Below are 21,985 nucleotides of genomic sequence, written 5' to 3'. Positions count from 1 at the left end.
AAACTTGGCCATTTTCTTGAATGAAACCTTCAAAAAAAGTTATAAAAAAGCATTTTTCAGATATTTGTAGAAGGTTCAAGCACTCTTGTTTTTCTTAATGACCTTACTAGGGTTGTTCATTTGGCAGTAATTCATACCTGCTGAAGAAGGGTGTAGGTTAGAACATTGTTTGGGCTGGTTAAGTCTTTGCTTCATCAACGGGGGTAACATTCCTGCTGGTGATGGAGAGTTTGTATGCTTCGTCTCTGCCCTAAGCACCCATGTAGTGTCCTAGAGATGAGTAGCAGACTCTTATTGCCCAAAACAGCTATTGACTTTTACAGAGTGATATGTTTACTCACTGCTTCAAAGGTCTCTGCTTTTGGTCATCTCCAAATGTCTGTAATAGTGTCACAGATGGCTCATAAAATTCTAATGTTACCTTATGGGAAAACATGAGTAGGGATTACTGAACAGGTTTGCTAGGACATGTGTCTAAGTCAGCCTTAGTAGGAGGACTTTGGTTAGTTCTTTATTTGCTTATTAGCAAGCAGGTAGTGCTCAGTAAGTTTCCTCTTATTCAGGAGAAATTATCTTGGGTGAAGAAACTCTTTTTTTTGGAAGGCCCAGTTCAGGTTTTAGAGTGACAGATAGCTGCTTCCAGTACATTGTAATTACCAGAAATGTCAGCTGCAACATTGATTTGATTGCATGTGTTGACCCCAAAAGAAAAAAGAAGATGCTTCCAGGTTCGTAGTAAAGACTCTCCCTTGCTGAGGAGGAGGAATGGCTCGTGCTGCAAGTGATGCTCTTGTTTGTGTGTTAGATGTGTAGACTTGGGCAGCACAAGCCCATCTGCAGAGTGCTGCGTGATGGGATCATGCGTGTGGGGAAGACCGTGGCACAGAAGCTGACCAATGAGCTTGTGAGTGAGTGGTTTAACCAGCCATGGAGCAGCGAGGAGAGCGACAATCATTCCAGACTCAAACTCTATGCGCAAGTTTGCCGCCATCACCTAGGTAGGTGAGACTTGACTTGGCAGAGTAGAATTTGAAAAGTAAAATAACAGATGTCCCCCTTCCCCTATGGTTACAGCATTATACTGATTTCTTTTGTCACAGTTAATGTTAGCTGGCATTCCATTACTATATTTATGTAGGTCCAATGTTTTGTGCAATAAAAGACCAATTTTTATATGGCCATCGATTCTTTAAAGCCTATTAAGTGTTGTCCAAGGAAATCATATAAATGTGCTCCACATTTTGAAAACTTAGCAGCATGACTTGGTACTAACTGCTTCATTTTAACTCATGTTCCCAAGAGAATCTTAGAAGCATGGAAAGGCCTGTAGACGTGGAGTGTCAAGTATCCTGATGGCATGGGATACATGGTCTCTCACTCTCCAGTGCACGCATGTGGGATCAGTCTAAAAGGAGAATATTACAAGTGATCAATAGTTTCTTTATTTTCAAATAAGGTTGTTTGGTAGGATTTGTTCCATGTGTATTTTTATGCTTGCAGAATATATAAGCATATGTTCAAGTGTAGAGATAGTATTTGGGATGTCATGATGAGTTTTGCAGCTTAAAAGCATAACTTTTTATAAAGTGACCCATTCTAAATTTCTGATCCAGCCTGACACTGCAGACATCGCTGAAGTCATCTCTTTACGTTTCCTCTTTCAGCACCTTATTTAGCCACTCTGCAGCTCGATAGCAGCCTGTTGATACCACCTAAGTATCAGAACTCACCAGCAGCAGCGCAGGGACAAGCTACACCTGGAAATGCTGGGCCTTTAGCCTCAAATTCAGGATCAGCGGCTCCCCCAGCTGGCAGTGCATATAATCCCACCTCTAATGGTAGTTCTGCAAACCCTGCAGCAAGCGGTTCTGCATCTGGGTCATCCGTGCCCCCGGTCTCATCGTCCACCTCTGTTCCGGGTCTTAACCAGATCAGCACTACCTCCTCTTCAGGATTCAGTGCTAGTGTTGGAGGGCAGAACCCCAGCACTGGGGGCAGCTCTACAGATAGAACACAAGGGAACATGGGCTGCGGCGGAGACACTGAGCCTGGGCAGAGCTCTTCTCAGCCCTCACAGGATGGACAAGAAAGGTGCGTTATTGGTCCAGATGAGCGCCTGCGGCTCAGACCTCTTCTGTCCTCTTCCTCTGACCCCTCCCTTCCCCCCGCCCTTGACCTCATGAATCTCAAAATTCAGCAGGGTGCTGTTTCTCTCCTTCCCAATAGAAAGCGGCAATAGTCGATCTATCCCTGCATTAAGACTTATTGCAGTTGATAAACATTGTTGTTAGGCATAGTGACTTACTCGTTTATTATAAAATATCTTTATAAAGTGTGACCACAGAAAAGAAATGAGAGTTGAAAAAGAGGTCTCTCGTTTTAGAGAATTATACAGGTTGAGGATCCCTTAGTTAAAATGGTTGAGACCAGATGTATTTCAAACTTTGGAAGTTTTCAGACCTTAAAATATTTGCGTTGCCTTTACTGAAGGTCTGAAGTGTAAAATCCAGAATATTCTAAAATCTAAAACTTTTTGAGTATCAAGTCAGATTTTTGTGATAGAGCTGCTCAACCTATATTGTTATTTTCCATCTAGTCTCACTGCAACCTGGCTTGGTTTGCCTTCAGTTTGATAATATAATACATAATTCTTTTACTTTTAATCTGTAATCATTGGGGAATGAATGTGTTCCCAAATGGATGCAGTCCGTATAATTGATATTTGTTTTGTGCATCTCACAAGTGACTCTCTCTCCAGTGTTACAGAGAGGGAGAGAATAGGAATTCCCACGGAGCCTGACTCTGCCGACAGCCAAGCCTATCCTCCAGCTGTTGTCATTTACATGGTGGACCCATTCACTTACACTGCAGAGGAAGATTCCACTTCTGGAAACTTCTGGCTGCTGAGCTTGATGCGCTGCTACGCAGAAATGCTGGATAACTTACCTGAGCATATGAGAAATTCTTTCATTCTCCAGGTAACTGCAAGTTTATTCTTTTTCTTTTGTTGGTGTTGTTTTTATCATGTAAATACAGGTTCATGGCTTTTTAAAATTGGAAGTACAAAAAGTATAAAAGAAGAAACATTTTTAGTCCTGTCTTCTTTTTTTAAAAAAGAAAAGATTTAATTTATTTCTTTGAAAGGCAGAGTTACAGAGAGAGAGGGAAAGATAGAGACAGAGAGATCTTCCATCTGCTCTTTCACTCCCCAAATGGCTGCAGCTGCCAGGGCTGGGCCTGGCCTAAGCCAAGGGCTCCATCTGAGTCTGCCACATGGGTGCAGAGGCCAAAGCATTCAGGCCATTTTCTGCTACTCTTCCAGGTGCATTAGCAGGGAACTGCATTAGAAGCAGAGCTGCTGGGACTTGAACCCATTACGCCACAACACTATCCCCTGTAGTCCTGTCTTCTAGATTCAACTATCATTACCATCATGATTTCTTTTTTAAGATTTTATTTTATTTGAGAGGCAGAGTTACAGACAGTGAGAGGGAGAGACAGAGAGAAAGGTCTTCCTTCCGTTGATTCATTCCCCAAATGGCTACAACAGCTGCGCCAATACGAAGCCAGAAGCCAAGCGCTTCTTCCCGGTCTCCCACGTGGGTGCAGGGGCCCAAGCACTTGGGCCATCTTCTACTGCTTTCCCAGGCCACAGCAGAGAGCTGGATTGGAAGTGGAGCAACTGGGACTAGAATTGGCACCCATATGGGATGCTGGCGCTGCAGGCAGAGGATTAACCTACTGCACCACTGCGCCGGACCCTCTGATGTATTTCTAAGCTTTTTTTCTGTGCATCTGTTTACACAGTTGAGATTATACTTTTAATATAATTTTTAGGCCGGCGCCGTGGCTTAACAGGCTAATCCTCCGCCTTGCAGCGCCGGCACACCGGGTTCTAGTCCTGGTTGGGGTGCCGGATTCTATCCCGCTTGCCCCTCTTCCAGGCCAGCTCTCTGCTGTGGCCCGGGAAGGCAGTGGAGGATGGCCCAAGTGCTTGGGCCCTGCACCCGCATGGGAGACCAGGAGAAGCACCTGGCTCCTGGCTTTGGATCAGCTCGATGTGCCGGCTGCAGCGGCCATTGGAGGGTGAACCAACGGCAAAAAGGAAGACCTTTCTCTCTCTCTCTCTATCTCTCTCTCTCTTCTCTCACTATCCGCTCTGCCTGTCAAAAAAAAATTTTTTAAAAATAAATAAAAAAATATAATTTTTAATCTTTTTCTACTGAGTGCTTCATGTTCCTTAACACTTCTCACAAAAAACCATTTTAATGACTGCATATTTTCCATATTTAATCATTGTTGGATAGTTAGATATTTACCTGTACTTTCTCACTGTTATAAATAAAATCATAGTAAGCCTGTTTACATATAATCTTTTTTATCATGTTTCAGATCATTCTTAAAGTGGATTCGTAGATGTAGAGGCTGATAATATCACCAGTTTCTTTCCAGAAATGTTACGTGTACACTTTCCTTTCAGCAGTGAATGAATATGCTTATTTTTACCGCACCTTTGCTGAGTTTACAGTGTAATAAATTTAAAAAATGCTTTATTTAAGTGAGTGTTTGAATTTTGTTTTTGTTTGGTTTTTCTTTTTTCTTTTCTTTTTTCTTTTTTTTTTTTTTTTAAAGATTTTATTTATTTATTTGAGAAGTAGAGTTACAAGCAGTGAGAGGGAAAGACAGAAGGGTCTTCCCCTCTCGCTGGCTAACTCCCAAATGGCCACAACGACTGGAGTTGCGTCGATCTGAAGCCAGGAGTCAGGAGCCTCTTCCGGGTCTGCCACACAGGTGCAGGGGCCCAAGTGCATGGGCCATCTTCCACTGCTTTCCCAGGCCACAGCAGAGAGCTGGACTGGAAGAGAAGCAGCCAGGACTAGAACCGGCACCCATATGGGATGCTGGAGCTGCAGGCGGAGGATTAACCTTACTACACCATGGTGCCAGCCCCTGAATTTTGTTTTAAAGTTACTTTAACTAAAACTGTCCTGTAGAATTACATGACTGAAATTAAAGTGATCAGAATAGATTTTCATAGTTTTTATTATTTTGAAGTTGATGTTCCAAAGATTAGACAATAATTCCAAAGACTTCATGATACTGTATGTATTTATTATAGAAAGGTAAAATATATTAAAATGTGAGTTTTTTAAGTTTTGAGTCTTTGACAATAATACTTTAAGAATTTACCCCTAGAATGGGAACAAGGTCATTTCCTAGTGACATCATAACATGACCAATGTAATGATACCTCTTCTTAAATTGTGGGTATATATTTGAGATATAGCATTTTATGTCACTGGAAGGAATTAGGATTTAATTATATTTTGTTTAACATTTATATTTTAAAACTAAAATTCCCTCCCCCAACTCACATCATAAATTCATGTTGTTTGATTCTCCAACTTTGTTTTTAGTATAGTAGATCTCAGTTTTCTGTTTTAAAATGTGTGTCTTCAGATTGTGCCTTGCCAGTACATGCTGCAGACAATGAAGGATGAGCAAGTTTTCTACATTCAGTACTTGAAGTCCATGGCATTTTCAGTGTACTGCCAGTGCAGGCGGCCTCTGCCTACACAGATCCACATTAAGTCCCTCACAGGGTTTGGGCCTGCAGCGAGCATGGAGATGACTCTCAGGAACCCTGAGGTGAGTGTTGGCAAGGCACAGAGGTGCAAAAGGCACACCTTTTATACTGAAAATGCTAGCCAAGAGAGTGTTGAATCTAGCCCAGATAGTGCTTGGTTGCTTTGTTGGCCTGCTACATTGATAGGAGAGTCAGTAGGTTTCTTGAATCCTTAAGTTAAAACAGAGAAGACTTCTCTGAACTTGCAGTTTTTTGAGAAAAAAAACAAGCAAGCTCTTGCTGTTTTTTGTTGTAAGACCTAAGGCAACAATATACCTATCACTTTTGGTTATGATGTTTGAATTTCCTAAATCTGTTATTTTTCTAAGCTGATCTGTGTGCCTTCCTGGCTCTGATCTACGTCTGAGAGGGCAGACGTACCGGTGTTGGCTCCGCGTGGCCCCAGACTTGCTGGTGTGCTCTCCTGTGCGGTCCCAGCGCTGCTGCGCAGAACCCAGGGCTCTGCCTCTCTCTCTTAGACCTGCCTCCCACAGCCATGTATGTACCACAAGGGGAGTTTCAAACACCAAAACAAAACACTTTTTCAACAAAAGTTTGACTTCCTTTGTTTTTCCAGTCATCTTGAAAGGTACAAGACAATGTTTGGAATTTTCAAAGCCTTCAAAACTCAGTTCCCACAAGTTTTTTGTAGGAGAGGTTGCCCATTAATAAAAGCCCACCTCTTCCTCGTAAGAGAGCTTCTGACAAACACCAACAACTGCTGATGTTGGTTGGTAATGTCAGCTCCCCTGGAAAACTGTATGAAATGTGTATCCTTTTTATAAGTAAAAGCTTGGAAACATGATATGCAAGGAGTTAACATTCTGTTTGTTGTAACTTGGTTCAGGTCAACCACATCCCAAGGGAGAAGGCTACTCAGATGATGACCTGTATTCATTCTGGGATTGAATAAAATATCTATTTTTGGCTTTTTTTTCAGTTTGAATTTTTCACTTTTGTGAGCAATTCATTTTCTCTGTTAGGTTTTTCTAAAATTTAAAAGCTAAATTTGTCTCTAGCTGTTTCTTCTTTTGTCTGTGAAAGTTGTGAATTGTTCCCTGTGTTTATGAGGAGTCCTTCAGTTCCGTACTTGTGTGGTTGGTCTGCAGTAAGAAGTGATCACACTTTCAAATCACAACTAATAGTATTCTCCGTTTTCATGGTGGAGATTAAAGGCTAACTATCTACGCTTAAGATATCCCAAGGCATTGTAAACATTTTAACAGATTGTAATATGCTGCAGAATACCATCAGAAACCCATCAAGGAAAAGGGGGCTTAGATTACAATAAATGGCATAATATGCTTTTTCCCCCTTTTACTTGGAAAGGAAGAAAAATGTCAGTCATTTGAATGTTGAGCCAGTTGTTACAATTACTGGCTGAGGTGTATGAGTTTTAGCTGCATTAAGGGAATGGTTGTTTGGTCAGTGCTGCCTCAGCTGCTGTGGGCAACTTTCATTCATAAATGCAGCTGAGCATCTGCTGGGCACCAGGTACTGGGCAAGTCGAGTGTTCCTTGTCTGGAATTTCCGGGACTAGAAGTGTTTCAGATTTTTTTTTTCTTTCTTTTTTTTTTTTTTATTTAGGAACACTTGCATGTACATAGTGAGATATGTTGGGAATGGTACCCAAGTCTAAACATGAAATTATTTTATGTTCCAAATATGCCTTCTAGAACCACGTAAGATTTCTGAAGAGATTCTGTTACTGGGGTTTTGTTTTTCCTGGAGTATCTAGCATCTCAAAAAGTCTAGTGATCCTGTTTTCCCTGGGAATCTTTGTTTCTTTCTCTCCCTTTCTTTTTTTGTCTGCCCTCCCTCCCTCCCTCCCTTCCTTCCTTCCCTCCCTCCCTCCCTCCCTCCCTCCTTCTTTCCCTCCTTCCATCCCTCCCTCCCTCCCTCCTTCCTTCCTTCCTTCCCTCCCTCTCTCCCTCCCTCCCTCCCTCCCTCCCTCCCTCCTTCCTTCCTTCCTTCCCTCCCTCTCTCCCTCCCTCCCTCCATCCCTCTCTCCCTCCCTCTCTCTTCCTTTCTTCCCTCCCTCTCTCCTTCCTTTCTTCCCTTCCTCTCTCCTTCCCTCCCTTCCTCCCTCCATTCTTCCCTCCCTCTCTCCCTACCTCCATGCTTCCTTCCCTCCCTCTCTCCCTCCCTCCCTCCCTCCTTCCTTCCCTCCCTCTCTCCTTCCTTTCTTCCCTCCCTCCATCCCTCTCTCCCTCCCTCTCTCCTTCCTTTCTTCCCTCCCTCTCTCCCTCCCTCCCTCCTTCCTTCCCTCCCTCTCTCCTTCCTTTCTTCCCTCCCTCCATCCCTCTCTCCCTCCCTCTCTCCTTCCTTTCTTCCCTCCCTCCCTCCTTCCTTTCTTCCCTTCCTCTCTCCTTCCCTCCCTCCCTCCCTCCATTCCTCCCTCTCTCCCTCCCTCCATTCTTCCCTCCCTCTCTCCCTACCTCCATGCTTCCTTCCCTCCCTCCCTCCCTCCCTCCCTCCTTTCTTCCTTTCTTCCTTTAAGGTTTATTTATTTATTTGAAAGGCAGAGTTACTCGGGGTGGGATGAGGGGGTCAGGTGGAAGGGATCTTCCATCCACTGGTTCACGCCTCAAATGGCTGCAGTGGCTGGGCTGGGCTGTGCCAGGTCAAAGTTAAGAGTGTGGAACTCTGTCTGCATCTCCCATTTGGGTGCAGGGGCCCAACACTTGGGCCATCTTCTGCTACTTTCCCAGGTGCATAGCAGAGAGCTGGATCAGAGGTGGAGCAGCCAGGACTCAAACCGGTGCCCATATGGGATGCCAGTGTCGCAGTGGCAGCTTAACCCAACCACCAGTTCACTTTCTATCTCTGTGGAGTTGCATGTTCCGAACATTTCACATAAATGGAATTAGACAACATGTGATCTTTTATGTCTCGGGTTTTTTTAATTTAATATAATGTTGATCCCCATCATAGCATGAATCAGTATTTCTTTTTCTAGCTAAATAATACTCAATTATATGTGTATACAGCGTTGTCTTTTTTCATTCGTTAGCTGGTAGACATTTGACTTGTTTCCTTTCTTTGCCTCTTGTGAATATTGTGAACATTTGTGCATCTTCGTGTGTCATTTAATAATCTGAGAAATCTGTCAGTAGATTTTTTGTTATTGTAAGAACATCAGCATATCCTTACATAAAACTTAGAAGACTACAGCATCACTAGGTCATATAATGTTATGGGACAATTGTCATATGGTCTGTTGTTGATTAAAATTATGCAGTGTATAACTGTACAGAATTTTTGTACGGACATATGTTTTCAGTTGTTTCAGTAAATACCCAAGAGTGGAATTTCAGGGTTATGGAAATTGAATAGATTAATGATAGATATTTTTCAGCCAGTGTTTTCAGTCCCTAAAATGAGTGAATTGGACTAGCTTATTTCCAGAGTGTCTTTTACCTTTAAAACTCTGTTATTACTGTGTCCTTTTTTGTATAATTCTGGTGTAAGTAAGTATAGCTGTGGGTTAAATCTAGCTTGCAACCTGTACTAGTATGGACAGTTAGGTAAGAGTGATTATTACATTTTTTTAAAGATTTATTTGAAAGAGTTACAAAGAGAAGTAGAGCCAGAGAAAGAGAGAGAGAGGTCTTCCATTCCATTGTTTCACGCCCCAAATGACCACAACGGCCAGAGCTGAGCTGATCTGAAGCCAGGAGCCAGGAGCAGCTTCTGGGTCTCCCATTTGGGTACAGGGGCCCAAGGACTTGGGCCATCTTCTGCTTTCCCAGGCCATAGCAGAGAGCTGGATCAGAAGAGGAGCAGCCGGGACTTGAACTGGCGCCCGTATGGGATGGCTGGTGGCTGCAGGTTGGGGCTTTAACCCGCTGTGTCACAGTGCTGGCCCCAATTATTACATTTTTTAAAAAGAGACAAATATGTGACAAATCCATAAAGTCTAAACTTTACTATCTGGTTCTTTGCAGATGTTTGCTGTAGTTCATTAAATACTCAGATGTAAATGATAGCTGTAAACACAAATGGCAATTAAACTCTGTCATAGTTTAGCTAAAGAATTTATCTTGGGCAACAGTTAATGCCTTGATTTCTAAAATGACACATACTCATATTAAAATATAATATGTGTGCCAAAAATATTCAATTGTAAGTGTACAACTTGGTGAATGTTTACTAAATAAACATATAAAGTGGCAAGCACTGAGAACAAAACAACCAACATTCAGAAGCCCCTGATGTCCCTTTCCAGTCTCTCTGATGCTGATCAGTATTCCGACCTCTAACAACATAGTTTTGCCTGTTTTTGACCTTTATGGACTTAATCATATATTTTATATTCTTGTGTGTCTTATTTTACTCATTGTGGTTTTATTGCTTATAGTTGTACATTTTTTATTCTCTCTGATATTTTGATTGTGTGACAGGATCACAGTATATCATCCATTTTACTGGTGATGGGAGTTTAGGTTATTTTCGGTCTGGAGCTTACGCTGACTATCACTGTTGTGACTGTTCTTGGGCCTGTGCTTTGGTTGACATATACAGATGTGTCTGTTGAGTCATTAGGAGACTGCATTGGTTCAGCTTATGCAGTTATGTTGAACACCAAAGGGACACCACCAGTAGTGTACAGGCTGTAGTTGCTCAGCAGTCTCAAATACACTAGGTATTTTCTTTTAATTTTCAAGATTCTGTTGGGTATGTGGAATTATCTTATTGTGTTTTCAATTTCCACCTTCATGATGACTAATGAAATTGGACAAATTCACTTTCTAAAATAGTAATTCCTTTGACTAAGGAAATATTGACACAATTGGACTTCATAATGTATATAATTTTAACAGACTTTTTGTTACCTGTGTCATCATCACTATTAATATATACAGTATTAGAGAGAGACAGCCTGTTGTCCTTACTTCCTGGTGGTTCTCCTCAGTGTTGCTCTGTCTGGATTTGTTGAAACATTAATTTGGATGTCTTTGTGTTGATACTGATTTTGATTTTGTTTTCAGCGCCCTAGCCCAATCCAACTTTACTCCCCTCCCTTTATATTGGCCCCAATCAAAGACAAACAGACAGAGCTGGGAGAGACGTTGGGCGAGGCAAGCCAGAAATACAATGTGCTCTTTGTGGGCTACTGTCTTTCTCACGACCAGCGCTGGCTTTTGGCTTCCTGCACTGACCTCCATGGAGAATTATTAGAGACCTGCGTTGTAAATATTGCTTTACCAAACCGGTGAGAAACTTTGATGTTTACAGTGCATGTAAATTGATGCTGTGCCTGTTCTCAAATGTGAATCTTTCCATCTTAGTGGGTAATGCATGGGTAGGCTCTTTGGAATTTTCTTGTATTTATTTTAATTTAATATTTATTTATTTATTTGTGTTTATTTGAAAGGCAAAGAGATAGAGATCTTTCATTTGCTGGTTCATTCCTCAAATATAGCAGCTGAGTCTAAGCTGCAAGCTGGGAATTCAATCTGGGTCTCCTATGTGGGTGACAAGGACCCAGGTCCTGGAGCCATCACCTCTGCCTCTGAGGGTGTATATTAGCAGGAAACTGGATCAGAAGCAGAGCTGGGACTTGAACCCAGGCACTCTGATATGGGACGTGGGTGTACCAAGCAGCATCTTAACCACGGCACCAAACGCGCCTACCCTGTGTTTGTCTTATTAAGTAGTAACTTTGCTTCATTTAGGGATCTCCCCCCCACCCCCCCTTTTTTTTTAGGTCACGGAGAAGTAAAGTTTCTGCACGTAAAATTGGACTTCAAAAGTTGTGGGAATGGTGCATAGGGATTGTCCAAATGACATCTCTACCCTGGAGAGTTGTAATTGGGCGACTTGGGCGGCTTGGCCACGGGGAGCTTAAAGGTGAGAAATTCCTGGCACAGAGTGTACTGGACACAAAGAAGTACTGAGCTGATGTCATCAACTGGACAGCTGGAGAAAATGTTAACGTTGGTAGTAGGAATAAGTCAGCCTGTGTTTTATTTTATTTTTTTATATGTACAGGATAAGCCAGTAGTTTTTAAACTTTGGTTTAGCAACAAAACTATTTATCCAAATAAAATCTTAACTATATAACCCCAATACATAATACAGAAAAAAGTTTTATTAGTATAAAAATGATAACTTGATAAATCCAAATTTCTAATATTTATATATTGAGGCGGTGAGAATGAGGCAGTTTTAAGATAAATTTATATGAGTGGTTATAGATGATAATTGAAATTATACATAAGAACAACTTTGAATTAATATGTTTGGTGGTAGGTGCTAGTTTGCTTTGGTGGCATAGTAGAAAGAAAATCCTGTTTTGTGAGGACGAGTAATTATAAACAGGAGCAATTTTTATTCACATTGCCAGTGTCTGGCATTTTCCAGCCTGAAGGCTTTAAAAGAGCACTTTTGTTTTTGTTTTTGAAAGGCAATGAGAGGCAAAGTTCTCCCATCTAATGGTTCACTTCCCAAATGCCAGCAGCTGCTTGGGCTGGGCCAAGCCAAACCTGGGCCAGAAACTCAGCCCTGTGTGGGTGGTAGGAACCCAAGTACTTGACTGTCACCTCCAAGGGTGCACATGGGCAGCTAGAATTGGGAGCAGGGCTGGGACTCGAACCCACGTACTCCAGTGTGGATACAGGTGTCCTAAGCAGTGTCTTAACCTCTATACACCTGACCCCAAATTTTAAAATTTGGATTCCCAACTAATAGCTATCACCACTTCAATTCCTCATCACAAATATAACTAAAGAAGTGCTAAGAGTAACTGTCACAGCGCAGCTGACCACCACCCGCTGTCTTGCCCGGCTCTGAGCCTGGCTCCTGTAGGACGGCACCGCACAGCTACTTGTGCAGTTTATGTCAGTAATGTGAGTGGGCCAGGGTTGTTGTTTAAAGCTTTATTAATTGATGGCACATTTGTAAGTTCAATAGATGCACATAGATGCAGAAAAGCCTTTTCCCTGCACAAAAGCAAAACTTAATGTCACAAATTGGCTTGCTGATTTCCTGTGTGCAAATATTCAAGCAGAGTCAGCAAAGTATTTGTAAAAGGCCAGCTAGTTAATATTTTTCCACTTTGCAGATCATAGTCTATTAACAGCTACTCAGCTCTACCATTGTAACGTCAAAGCTGCCATACACAATACTGAAATCAGTGGGGGCAGTTGTGTTAATAAAACTTTATTTACAAAAATAGGTAGTTAGGTGGAATTTGAGCTGTAGACCATAGTTTCCCTAACCCTGCATTAAAAGTATATAAAAGGCTGGCGCCATGACTCACTAGGCTAATCCTGCGCCTGCGGCGCCGGCACACTGGGTTCTAGTCCCGGTTGGGGCGCCAGTTCTGTCCTGGTTGTTCCTCTTCCAGTCCAGCTCTCTGCTGTGGCCCGGGAAGGCAGTGGAGGATGGCCCAAGTGCTTGGGCCCTGCACCTGCATGGGAGACCAGGAGGAAGCACCTGGCTCCTGGCTTCCGATCGGCGCAGCGTGCTGGCCGTGGCATCCATTTGTGGGGTGAACCAACGGAAGGAAGACCTTTCTCAATGTTTCTCTCTCTCTCACTGTCTAACTATGCCTGTCAAAAAAAAAATAATAATAATAATAACATTACATAAGTTTGATTTGGAGCATTTGTGGAATCCACAAAATAAAAGCATTGACCTAGGTATAACTTGCATTGTAAGAAATGCCAAAGTGTAACCTACTTCCCACACTGCAGCTGAGATACATTTGAGTCCAGGGTTTAACAGCAGTGATACACATGCTACATACTATATGTTGATAGTGTTTTCTTAGGCATCTATTGTACACACACAAATTTTTAGTAGTAAGTTGTTTTATACACTGATAGAAAATATTACCTTTTTCATTTTCAGAGAATTTCATACTTGTAATGAATCCTGTATCAATAGCCTGGAGGGTAATACATTAGAGGATTCATTTCATTTCTGTCAGAATTCCTATCTTCCTCCCTTATCTGCTTTCTCGTCAGTCTTATTTCTTTCAAGGCTCTGAGCTGTTCTTAACCCGTGGGGAAAGGTAGAGTATAATGGAGCAGGAGACGGGGGATAAGCAGGCAGCACAGCAGTCCAGGCACATGGCGTGTCGGGAGAGGAGGAGGGCCATCTCCTTCCCTTGTGTGATTGTAGAGCCGGCATTCTTCTTTCTTATCTCTTCGAGGAGAAGAATGGAAGTGTGACTAGAAGAGCCTATCAAAAGATTGAGAGAAAAATCTCCTTTCAGTAATAAAAACACAGGAAGAGCCCAGTGCACAGGCCGTCTGTTTACCGATCTTCAGCTGCTCCTTGTGGGGCATCTGAGGTCTGTGCCACGTGGAGTCCTGTGAGGCAGTGTCCGCTCACCGCCTTCGATTTCCGTTTCTGCCCCTTATCTCCAGATGGGTGTGATGAAATACTCACAGTAGCTTTCCTTCTTTCTTAGTGTGAAGTGTGGACGCTTACATCTGTCTGTGCGGTTTTGAAACATAGAGTCTTCACGTTGTTCACCGCTTCTTTTCAGCCACTTCAGTAGGAAGTTCTTTAGGAATAGGGACGCATTTTTCCATTCACTTACTCTTGAAGGGGAAGAGGTGCCTTTTTTGACATAACCTGACAAGAGTGCCCACACAGGAGTAGCACAAGCCTCTGTGTCAGGAGGCCAAAAGAAGAGGCTAAGGCCGGCGCCGTGGCTCACTAGGCTAATCCTCCGCCTGCAGTGCTGGCACCACGGGTTCTAGTCCCAGTCAGGGCGCCGGGTTCTAGTCCCAGTCAGGGCGCCGGATTCTGTCCCAGTTGCTCCTCTTCCAGTCCAGCTCTCTGCTGTGGCCCAGGAGGGCAATGGAGGATGGCCCAAGTGCTTGGGCACCTGCACCCGCATGGGAGACCAAGGGGAAGCCCCTGGCTCCTGGCTTCAGATCGGCATAGCTCCAGCTGTAGCGGCCATTTGGGGGATGAACCAATGGAAGGAAGACCTTTCTCTCTGTCTCTCTCTCTCTCACTGTCTAACTCTGCCTGTCAAAAAAAAAAAAAAAAAAAAGAGAAGAGACTGAATGCTTCTCTCTCCCCAGAGTAGCAACCCTGACAGCACTCTGATTAAACATAATGCTTGTGTTTGGAGGCAACAAACAAACGTTAGAAAGAAAAGCTTTGCCGACTGTTTAATTGAGTCACATTGGGAGCACTTGGCTTGAGCCTGCCGTTTATGCACTCCGTGGGGCACTCAGAGTGGACCCCCCCTCCCATTTCTGGGACTGTTTGCTTTGTGTGGAAGCAGCTGAACTACAACAGTAGACGAGACAGAGACTCCCCCAAGCTGTGCTCTCGTCCGGAGAAGGCCGAGTCCTTGAGGAGGAGGAGCAAGGCTGGGGTAACACTGGCCTCTGTGTTGAACAGCATTTTAATGCCTAAGTCTACATGGGTCTGTGCAGGACTCTCAGAGGTAATTGCTAGTGTGACTTCAGCCTTTGTTTCTTTGTTAATGAAGTGTGGTGGAAGTCAAGTGACATTTTATTTATAGCAAAGAGGGGAACCTATGGAAAGCCACATTCTCTTTAGGGTCCAATTATGGAAAATTCAATTACTGGGCAAAATTGGTGAAAATTTTCATCCTCACCTAAGTATGAATTTCTAAAGACTGTGTGACTGCAATGTCTGCTTTCAGATTGGAGTATCCTCCTTGGAGAGTGTTCACTACAGACAATCAGCAAGCAGCTCAAGGATGTGTGCCGCATGTGCGGCATTTCTGCCGCAGACTCTCCTTCAGTCCTTAGTGCCTGCCTGGTTGCCATGGAGCCCCAGGGGTCCTTTGTAGTGATGCCAGGTAAACATCCTCTTGTCAGTGTCGTTCGTTAGGCACCTCAGGTCTACAGGCAGGCGTGGAATACATTGTGTTATTAGATCTACATAAGAGACAATTATACTTTGGGCTCAAATACAGAAACATTTTTTATTTCTTCCAAGGGAAGCAGTCTGTGATAGCTTGGGACAGAGACTTAAGTTCTGGCTGTGATTGACAAGCTCTTAGAGTCTTGGCTAATGACTGCTCATTCCCAAATCCCAATTTCTCATTAGTACAATGATATCACCCTTCAGAAAGCCACTGAAGTACACACCAGCTTGATAAATATTTGAACACCCTTTTGAAGGCAGGTTTTTGACAGAACCTCTCAGCAACCATAAAAAGATACTCAGTTACTCCGATATGTTTGAGGATGAATGGTGAGGCAAATACAAGTGAAGCATTTAACACAGGGTCTGGCACACAGTAAGCTCTCAATACATGGAAGTGCCAGTTGTGGACAGTCACGACATGTGTCCACAGCGTCTTACAGAAACGGGGCTGGCTTTTGAGAAACAGCAGCCCAGCAGCAGTCTTAGACTTTACCGTCCCTCCTTCTCCTGGGCAGAGACATGTGAAGACCCCTCCTCCCACCAAGGGTACCTGACACCTCATATAGTACTGAACCCTGCGTATACGGTTTTTCCCTGTACATACATACATACCTATGGTACAGGTTTCTTCTCGTTAAGACGTGAAATGATCCAACACCTACACGATGAGATGAAATGAGGTGAATGCCAGGGGCATTGTGACATAGGGTCTGTCACATTGTGGACTTGGGGATGATTCTTGTCCCAGGGCAGCAAGAGAGTTCATTAGGTTGCTTAAAACGGTATACAGTTTATTTCTGGAATTGTCAGTTTATATTTTTGGACCACAGTTGAATACAGATAACTGAGAGTATGGAAAGCAAAACGACAGTTGAGGAAGGGCCTGCTGTGTTTCTTTGATCAAATGGGAGAGTGCTGATACCTTGTAAAGGCAGCAGTGCTGTGGAGGGGAGCAGGGTCTCTGGTCGTGAGTCCAGCGAGCAGCAGGTGTCTTATGTTGGCCTGCTCACTACACCTGCAGTCACTTCTCTTGTCTCAACTACTTGGGCGCTCAGGTAACTTCCCTGTGCTGCTGTCCTCATCTGTGAGGCGAGGATGCCGTCTCTGCCTCGAGGAGTGATGGGATGAGATGGCTTGAATAAAGAGCTCAGCACAAAAGCTGGCATAGAGCGCACTCAGTGTTGGTCACAGCGGTCACTGAGGCAGCGGCGCCGTGTCTGTGAGGCTGTGGCTCTTTAGGAGAACAGAACTTCAGAAACTGCGAGCAGCCGCAGGAGGAATTGGCGGGGGAGGGGGGGGGGCTTATTTTTAGAAACCCTTTCTGTGTAAGTAGAACATATTCAGTGGACTTGTTCCAGTTTAAGCTTAGCCTTGCTGGTCTGAAATGAGACTTGAGTTATCAGAGCTACACAATCCATGTCAGTTTCTTTGAAGACATTTAGACCATTGGGCTCAACTATAGATGCGTGTCCATTGTGACAGCTTGGTTAGACTCAACAACACTCCAGGTCAGGCTCTGTGAAAGCCTCATCTCCTGGTCTCTTCACCACAGCACAGGGGAATTGACACGGTTTCTTCTTTGTTTTTAAGATGCTGTAACAATGGGCTCTGTTTTTGGCCGAAGTACTGCACTGAACATGCAGTCATCTCAGCTTAACACCCCCCAAGATGCTTCTTGTACGCACATCTTGGTGTTCCCAACATCATCAACCATCCAGGTGGCTCCAGCCAATTATCCCAATGAAGATGGGTTTAGCCCCAACAACGGTGAGTGGAAGATACTGTATGGATCACGTGCCCTTTCATAAACAGGACACAGCTAAAGTCTGCAGTCAGTGGGCTGTGCAAGTTTTTCTGTGTGGTAATAACATAGGAAATAGGAGGAGGAGTGAACATTGGAGAATGTTTTGGTTTCAAAGCTTCAGTTAATTTGTACTGTTACCAAAACTAAGTACTTTCTTCTGTTAGGTAATTACCTTTTGCTGCTTTTATGTTAGAGGCAAAAATAAAGCTTCCTGGCTGTGACCTGGGTGCTACTCTTTCAATAAGACCTTGTTGACCTGATGTAACATGTGCAAAGTCCTAGGTAGAGTGAAGACAGCACCTTCTTCTAGCCAGTCACTGGGAATCTAATTTGCTATAGAGCTGCTCCCTACTTGATTTTTTTTTTTTAAGGTTTTATTTATTTGAGAGGTAGAGTTACAGACAGAGAGAGGGAGAGACACAGAGAGAGAGGTCTATCCACTGGTTCATTTCCCAGACAGCCACAATGGCTGGAGGTGAGCTGGTCTGAAGCCGGGAGCCCAGAGCTTTCATTAAGAGAATTTCTTAGTGAAAACATGGTGCTTCAAGCTGTTTCTGAATAGAATTCCAGTTTCAGCCTAAATTTGTACCCAGTGCTGTGCATTCATTCAGCCTCCAGTATTTTGGATACTGATTACATGTACAGATGGCGTCTACTGTGTTCTTCATTGATGTCAGCGTTAACTTTGTTTAGTAACTTGCTTCTTTCACTCTTCTGCCATCATTATTAATGCCCTTGGTGGCTATACAGACTGAGGCTTTATTTTATAACTCTTTATTTCTTCATTCTGTTACTACTTCACATTAGGAAATGATTGGAGAGAAAATTAAAGAGTAATCTGTAGCACCTGGCACACCATAGACATTCAGTCTTACTGACTTGTGAATAGTGTGTCCATGACAGTCATGGGGTAACTTTTTAATTTCTGTGATTTTTTTTCCCCATCTCTCCTAGATGATATGTTTGTGGACCTTCCCTTCCCAGATGATATGGACAATGACATTGGCATCTTAATGACTGGGAACCTCCATTCCTCTCCCAACTCATCCCCAGTTCCGTCCCCAGGTTCTCCCTCTGGCATTGGTGTGGGCTCTCACTTCCAGCACAGTCGGGTAAGGATGGTTGCAAGGAACAGTCATCCTTGAGATGTCTGCTCATCTTTTTACTACGTGCACCTCTTTCTGATGCTGCTGTAGGTCCCCGGTACAAGAGAAATAAGAATGGGGGAGTACTTAGCAGTCACTCCAATTTGAATAAAAGGCAGGAATTTGAAAGAAATGCCTACTTATTTCTGATGAATGATTTTAACAGAAGAATGATGATATAGAAAGCAGGGGTTTTATGCAGTATTCTTAGGAAAAATTAGTTTTTCTTGTTTGCTGCTTCCAAGTTTTTGTATTCTTCTTTATTTTGGCCAAATTAGTGGCTTTTAAGGGACTAGTTCAACATCCTTGTTTATTTAGCATGCACAGTAGCTATTCATTGAAGAACACATTGTTGAGGGTTGCTTTTTCCTAGAGGAGCCCAATTCTGCTTGTTGCATGTTCTATGCCTTCATTTATGCAGTCCTGGTCTCTGTAGCCAGCCTGCAGGAGCAGCAGGAGCCATCAGGAGGCTGATTTTATAGGAATGTCCAGGTTAATGCCAGAGTATTAAGGGAAAAGGCAGAGCTTACGACTAGCTTCATCTTTAAATATCCCAGGGATATTGGAGGTGGATTAGCAGAAGATTTAAGAGTTAAAAGCTTCTGCCATAGCTTGTGTTCACTTTGTTTCAGTTTGACGATTTCATGCCTCATCACTGTATTGTTCTTTTTATTTAAAATGCCAGGAGATTAAGGGGCTAAGACATAGACACGTAGCCATGTGTAGTGTCTTAAACCAAGCAAGGGGAAGCAACCTGCTCATGCTCGTTTATTCAGACACTAAGCTGGACTTAAAGCACTCAGGCTTCTGCCAGGTGGGACCTTCGTTGCCAGGGCTGAATTAATCGAAGGATGATCACGAGAAAGCAGATTTCAAGCTCAGTCGCAGAGCAGGTGAAGCCAGGGAAAGTGCGCGGAGACAGCCCTTGTGTTAGGCGCTGCCCCCATCAGCCCTCTCTCTGTGTTTCCTTACAGCTGTCTGACAGTGACATTTGTTGATTGGAGGTTATCGTGATGAGAACCCAAACCACCTATTTTACGTAGGAGAGTTTTAGGTTTGGGTAGTGTGAATTCTGGCGACAAGGAGCGGAGCAGCTGTGAAGGCCTGCCCCGGACTCTGATAAAGATGTCTGCCTGAGCTAGCTGGGTGACCTCGGAGCTTCTTCCTCCTCTCTTAGTTACCGTATCAGTGAAACGGAAATAATAGCAACTGCCTCCCAGTATCTGTCACTGTAATTCAGATTATCCATTACCAAAAAAAGGTGGTATTTGAAAGGTAGTATTTTGTAAGAAATGGAAGTATGCTGTGTTTTCTGCCATTGTTGGAGCCCCAGGCCCTGAAGTCTCTAATTGAATGTCACCACCACTGTTTACACAGTGCTGCTCCAAACCTAGCCAGGTGTCTCTCAATCCTGAGCACCTACAGCCAGGTGACCTTCAAGAGGCGTTAGCATTCCTTTTTCTGAACCATTGAACATTCCTTGATATTCAGTTAGGACATTACAACAGGAAACAGAATTTGTTCAAAGTGGAACCGTAAATTTTTCTTTTTTAACTAGCTCAGAAATGATACAATTTGATGTAGTAGTTGAGGACTTTTTTCCCCCTTTTAACAGAAGGCTTTTAAAAACAGGTTGCTTGTTACAGCTTACAGGACAGGTGCGTTTTCCATTCTTGAAGCTAGCTGCAAGAACTAAGCAGGAGGAAAATGTCAGCGCAGAACGCGCAGAGCCTCTTACTGAGGGGTCGCCACGCGTTCAAACCTGGCCTGCCGCTGAGCGGATCCTGTGCTGCTGGCAGGGCTGTGGCACCGGCACGGCCGCAGCCTTGGTGCACGGTTTTGACATTTCTGTGATCCACAATGGTTGATGGTGCACAGTCATGGCGCTTGTGTCTCTGGTCAGTTGCTGGCAGAAGAGCCCATGAGTATGCCAGAGCCTTTCCACCTGAGTGTGGTGCCTAATAATGCCAGGGACAGAGTTCACATCCTGTAGAAGAGAAATCGGAGCAGATCAGTCTGGACTCGCTCGAGTGCGTGTTGCTGGTTTCGCTGGTGTCTTCTGAGCCCGAGCTTTTGTGCTCACAGGGGATGCCTCCTCTGTTGCCTGGCGTTGTTGTGGGTGACGCTGCCGGAGAGGGGGTCACTCACGACAGCGTGCGGTGTGTACTCGAGGCGGCCAGCCCTGGAGCTTCACGACGGTGCTGACTGTGCCTCGGGACTTTGTTTTTCAGAGTCAGGGTGAGCGTCTCCTCTCCAGAGAAGCCCCAGAGGAGCTCAAGCAGCAGCCGCTGGCCCTGGGGTATTTCGTGTCAACTGCCAAAGCTGAGAATCTCCCCCAGTGGTTCTGGTCTTCGTGTCCCCAGGCTCAGAACCAGTGCCCTCTCTTCCTAAAGGTCAGTCTGGCTTCATTTTGGAAGTTTGCGAGATGGAGTGGCTTATGCTTAGATTCAACTTTGCTTAGACATTTCTGCCGTCGCTGTCATAGCCTTATTCGGTTCCCCGTTTCTCTCACAGGACTTACTCCCTGAGGGTATTTTATATACACTTGTAGGTGGAGAGGATTTAAGAGCAGGACCTAAAGAAATGAATTGCATCAACCCAAGTAGTGTTGTGGGCTCGGAGGGCCCATCTCGAGGGAACATGCGCTTCAGTCCAGGGTCTTTCCCCAAGTCTGTGTCACAGTGCTGTCCAGGAGTGAAAGTCTGGCTGGAGGACAGCCAGGACTCCCTGTCTCCTCCTGCCCTCTTTGTGTGTGAGGAGCAAGATTCTGCTGCAGTATCGCACTTTACACTTGCTCTTTCCTGTGATCTCTCTTAACCAAGATTTTAAGAGTTAGAAGTAAAGGTCCTGGCCAGCGCCGTGGCTCACTTGGCTAATCCTCTGCCTGCGGCACCAGCACCCTGGGTTTTAGTCCCGGTTGCTCCTCTTCCAGTCCAGCTCTCTGCTGTGGCCCGGGAGGGCAGTGGAGGATGGTCCAAGTCCTTGGGCCTCTGCATCCCATGGGAGACCAGGAGAAGCGCCTGGCTCCTGGCTTTGGATCAGTGCAGTGCCAGCCGTAGTGGCCATTAGGGGAGTGAACCAACGGAAGGAAGACCTTTCTCTCTGTCTCTCTCTCACTGTCTATAACTCTCTCTCTCTGTCTCTCTCTCTCTCTAACTCTGTCTGTCAAAAAAAAAAAGAAGTAGTACAAGGTTAAGCCACCCCTTATCACACCAGCATCCCATATTGGAGCACCAGTTCACGTCCCAGCTGCTCTGCTTCTGATCCAGCTGCCTGCTAATGCCCTCAGAAGACAGAAGAGGATGGCCCAGGCTCCCTGCCACCCACATGGGAAATCTGGATAGAGTTCCTGGCTGGTAGCTTCAGCCCCACTTGTTGTAGACATTTGGAAGGTGAACCAGCGATAGGAAAGATCTCTCTCTCTCGCTCTCTCTCTGCCTCGCCCTCTCTGTCACTGCACATTTCAAATAAATACATCTTCAGTCTGGGGCCATTGCTGTGGCATAGTAGGCTAAGCCTCCGCCTGCAGCACTGGCATCC

General features: G+C 44.3%; 1 protein-coding gene across 3 annotated transcripts in view; it reads left to right on the top strand.

The window, feature by feature from the left end:
• MED13L (mediator complex subunit 13L) overlaps positions 1-21,985 on the top strand; it is a 330,012-nt gene that overhangs the window by 302,639 nt on the left and 5,388 nt on the right. For all 3 annotated transcript variants that reach the window (XM_062182537.1, XM_062182536.1, XM_062182538.1), the window contains 10 exons: positions 806-998; positions 1,665-2,091; positions 2,759-2,978; positions 5,461-5,649; positions 10,618-10,841; positions 11,337-11,479; positions 15,267-15,425; positions 17,087-17,263; positions 18,255-18,412; positions 20,677-20,838. In XM_062182537.1, coding sequence (XP_062038521.1) covers positions 806-998; positions 1,665-2,091; positions 2,759-2,978; positions 5,461-5,649; positions 10,618-10,841; positions 11,337-11,479; positions 15,267-15,425; positions 17,087-17,263; positions 18,255-18,412; positions 20,677-20,838 — 2,052 coding nt within the window. The remainder of the gene's footprint in view (positions 1-805; positions 999-1,664; positions 2,092-2,758; positions 2,979-5,460; positions 5,650-10,617; positions 10,842-11,336; positions 11,480-15,266; positions 15,426-17,086; positions 17,264-18,254; positions 18,413-20,676; positions 20,839-21,985) is intronic.

This window comes from Lepus europaeus, chromosome 23, assembly GCF_033115175.1.
Source record: "Lepus europaeus isolate LE1 chromosome 23, mLepTim1.pri, whole genome shotgun sequence".
In the NCBI taxonomy this organism is placed as follows: Eukaryota; Metazoa; Chordata; class Mammalia; order Lagomorpha; family Leporidae; genus Lepus; species Lepus europaeus.
Note: the sequence above shows the minus strand (reverse complement) of the source record. Positions and strands in the feature narration are given on the sequence as shown.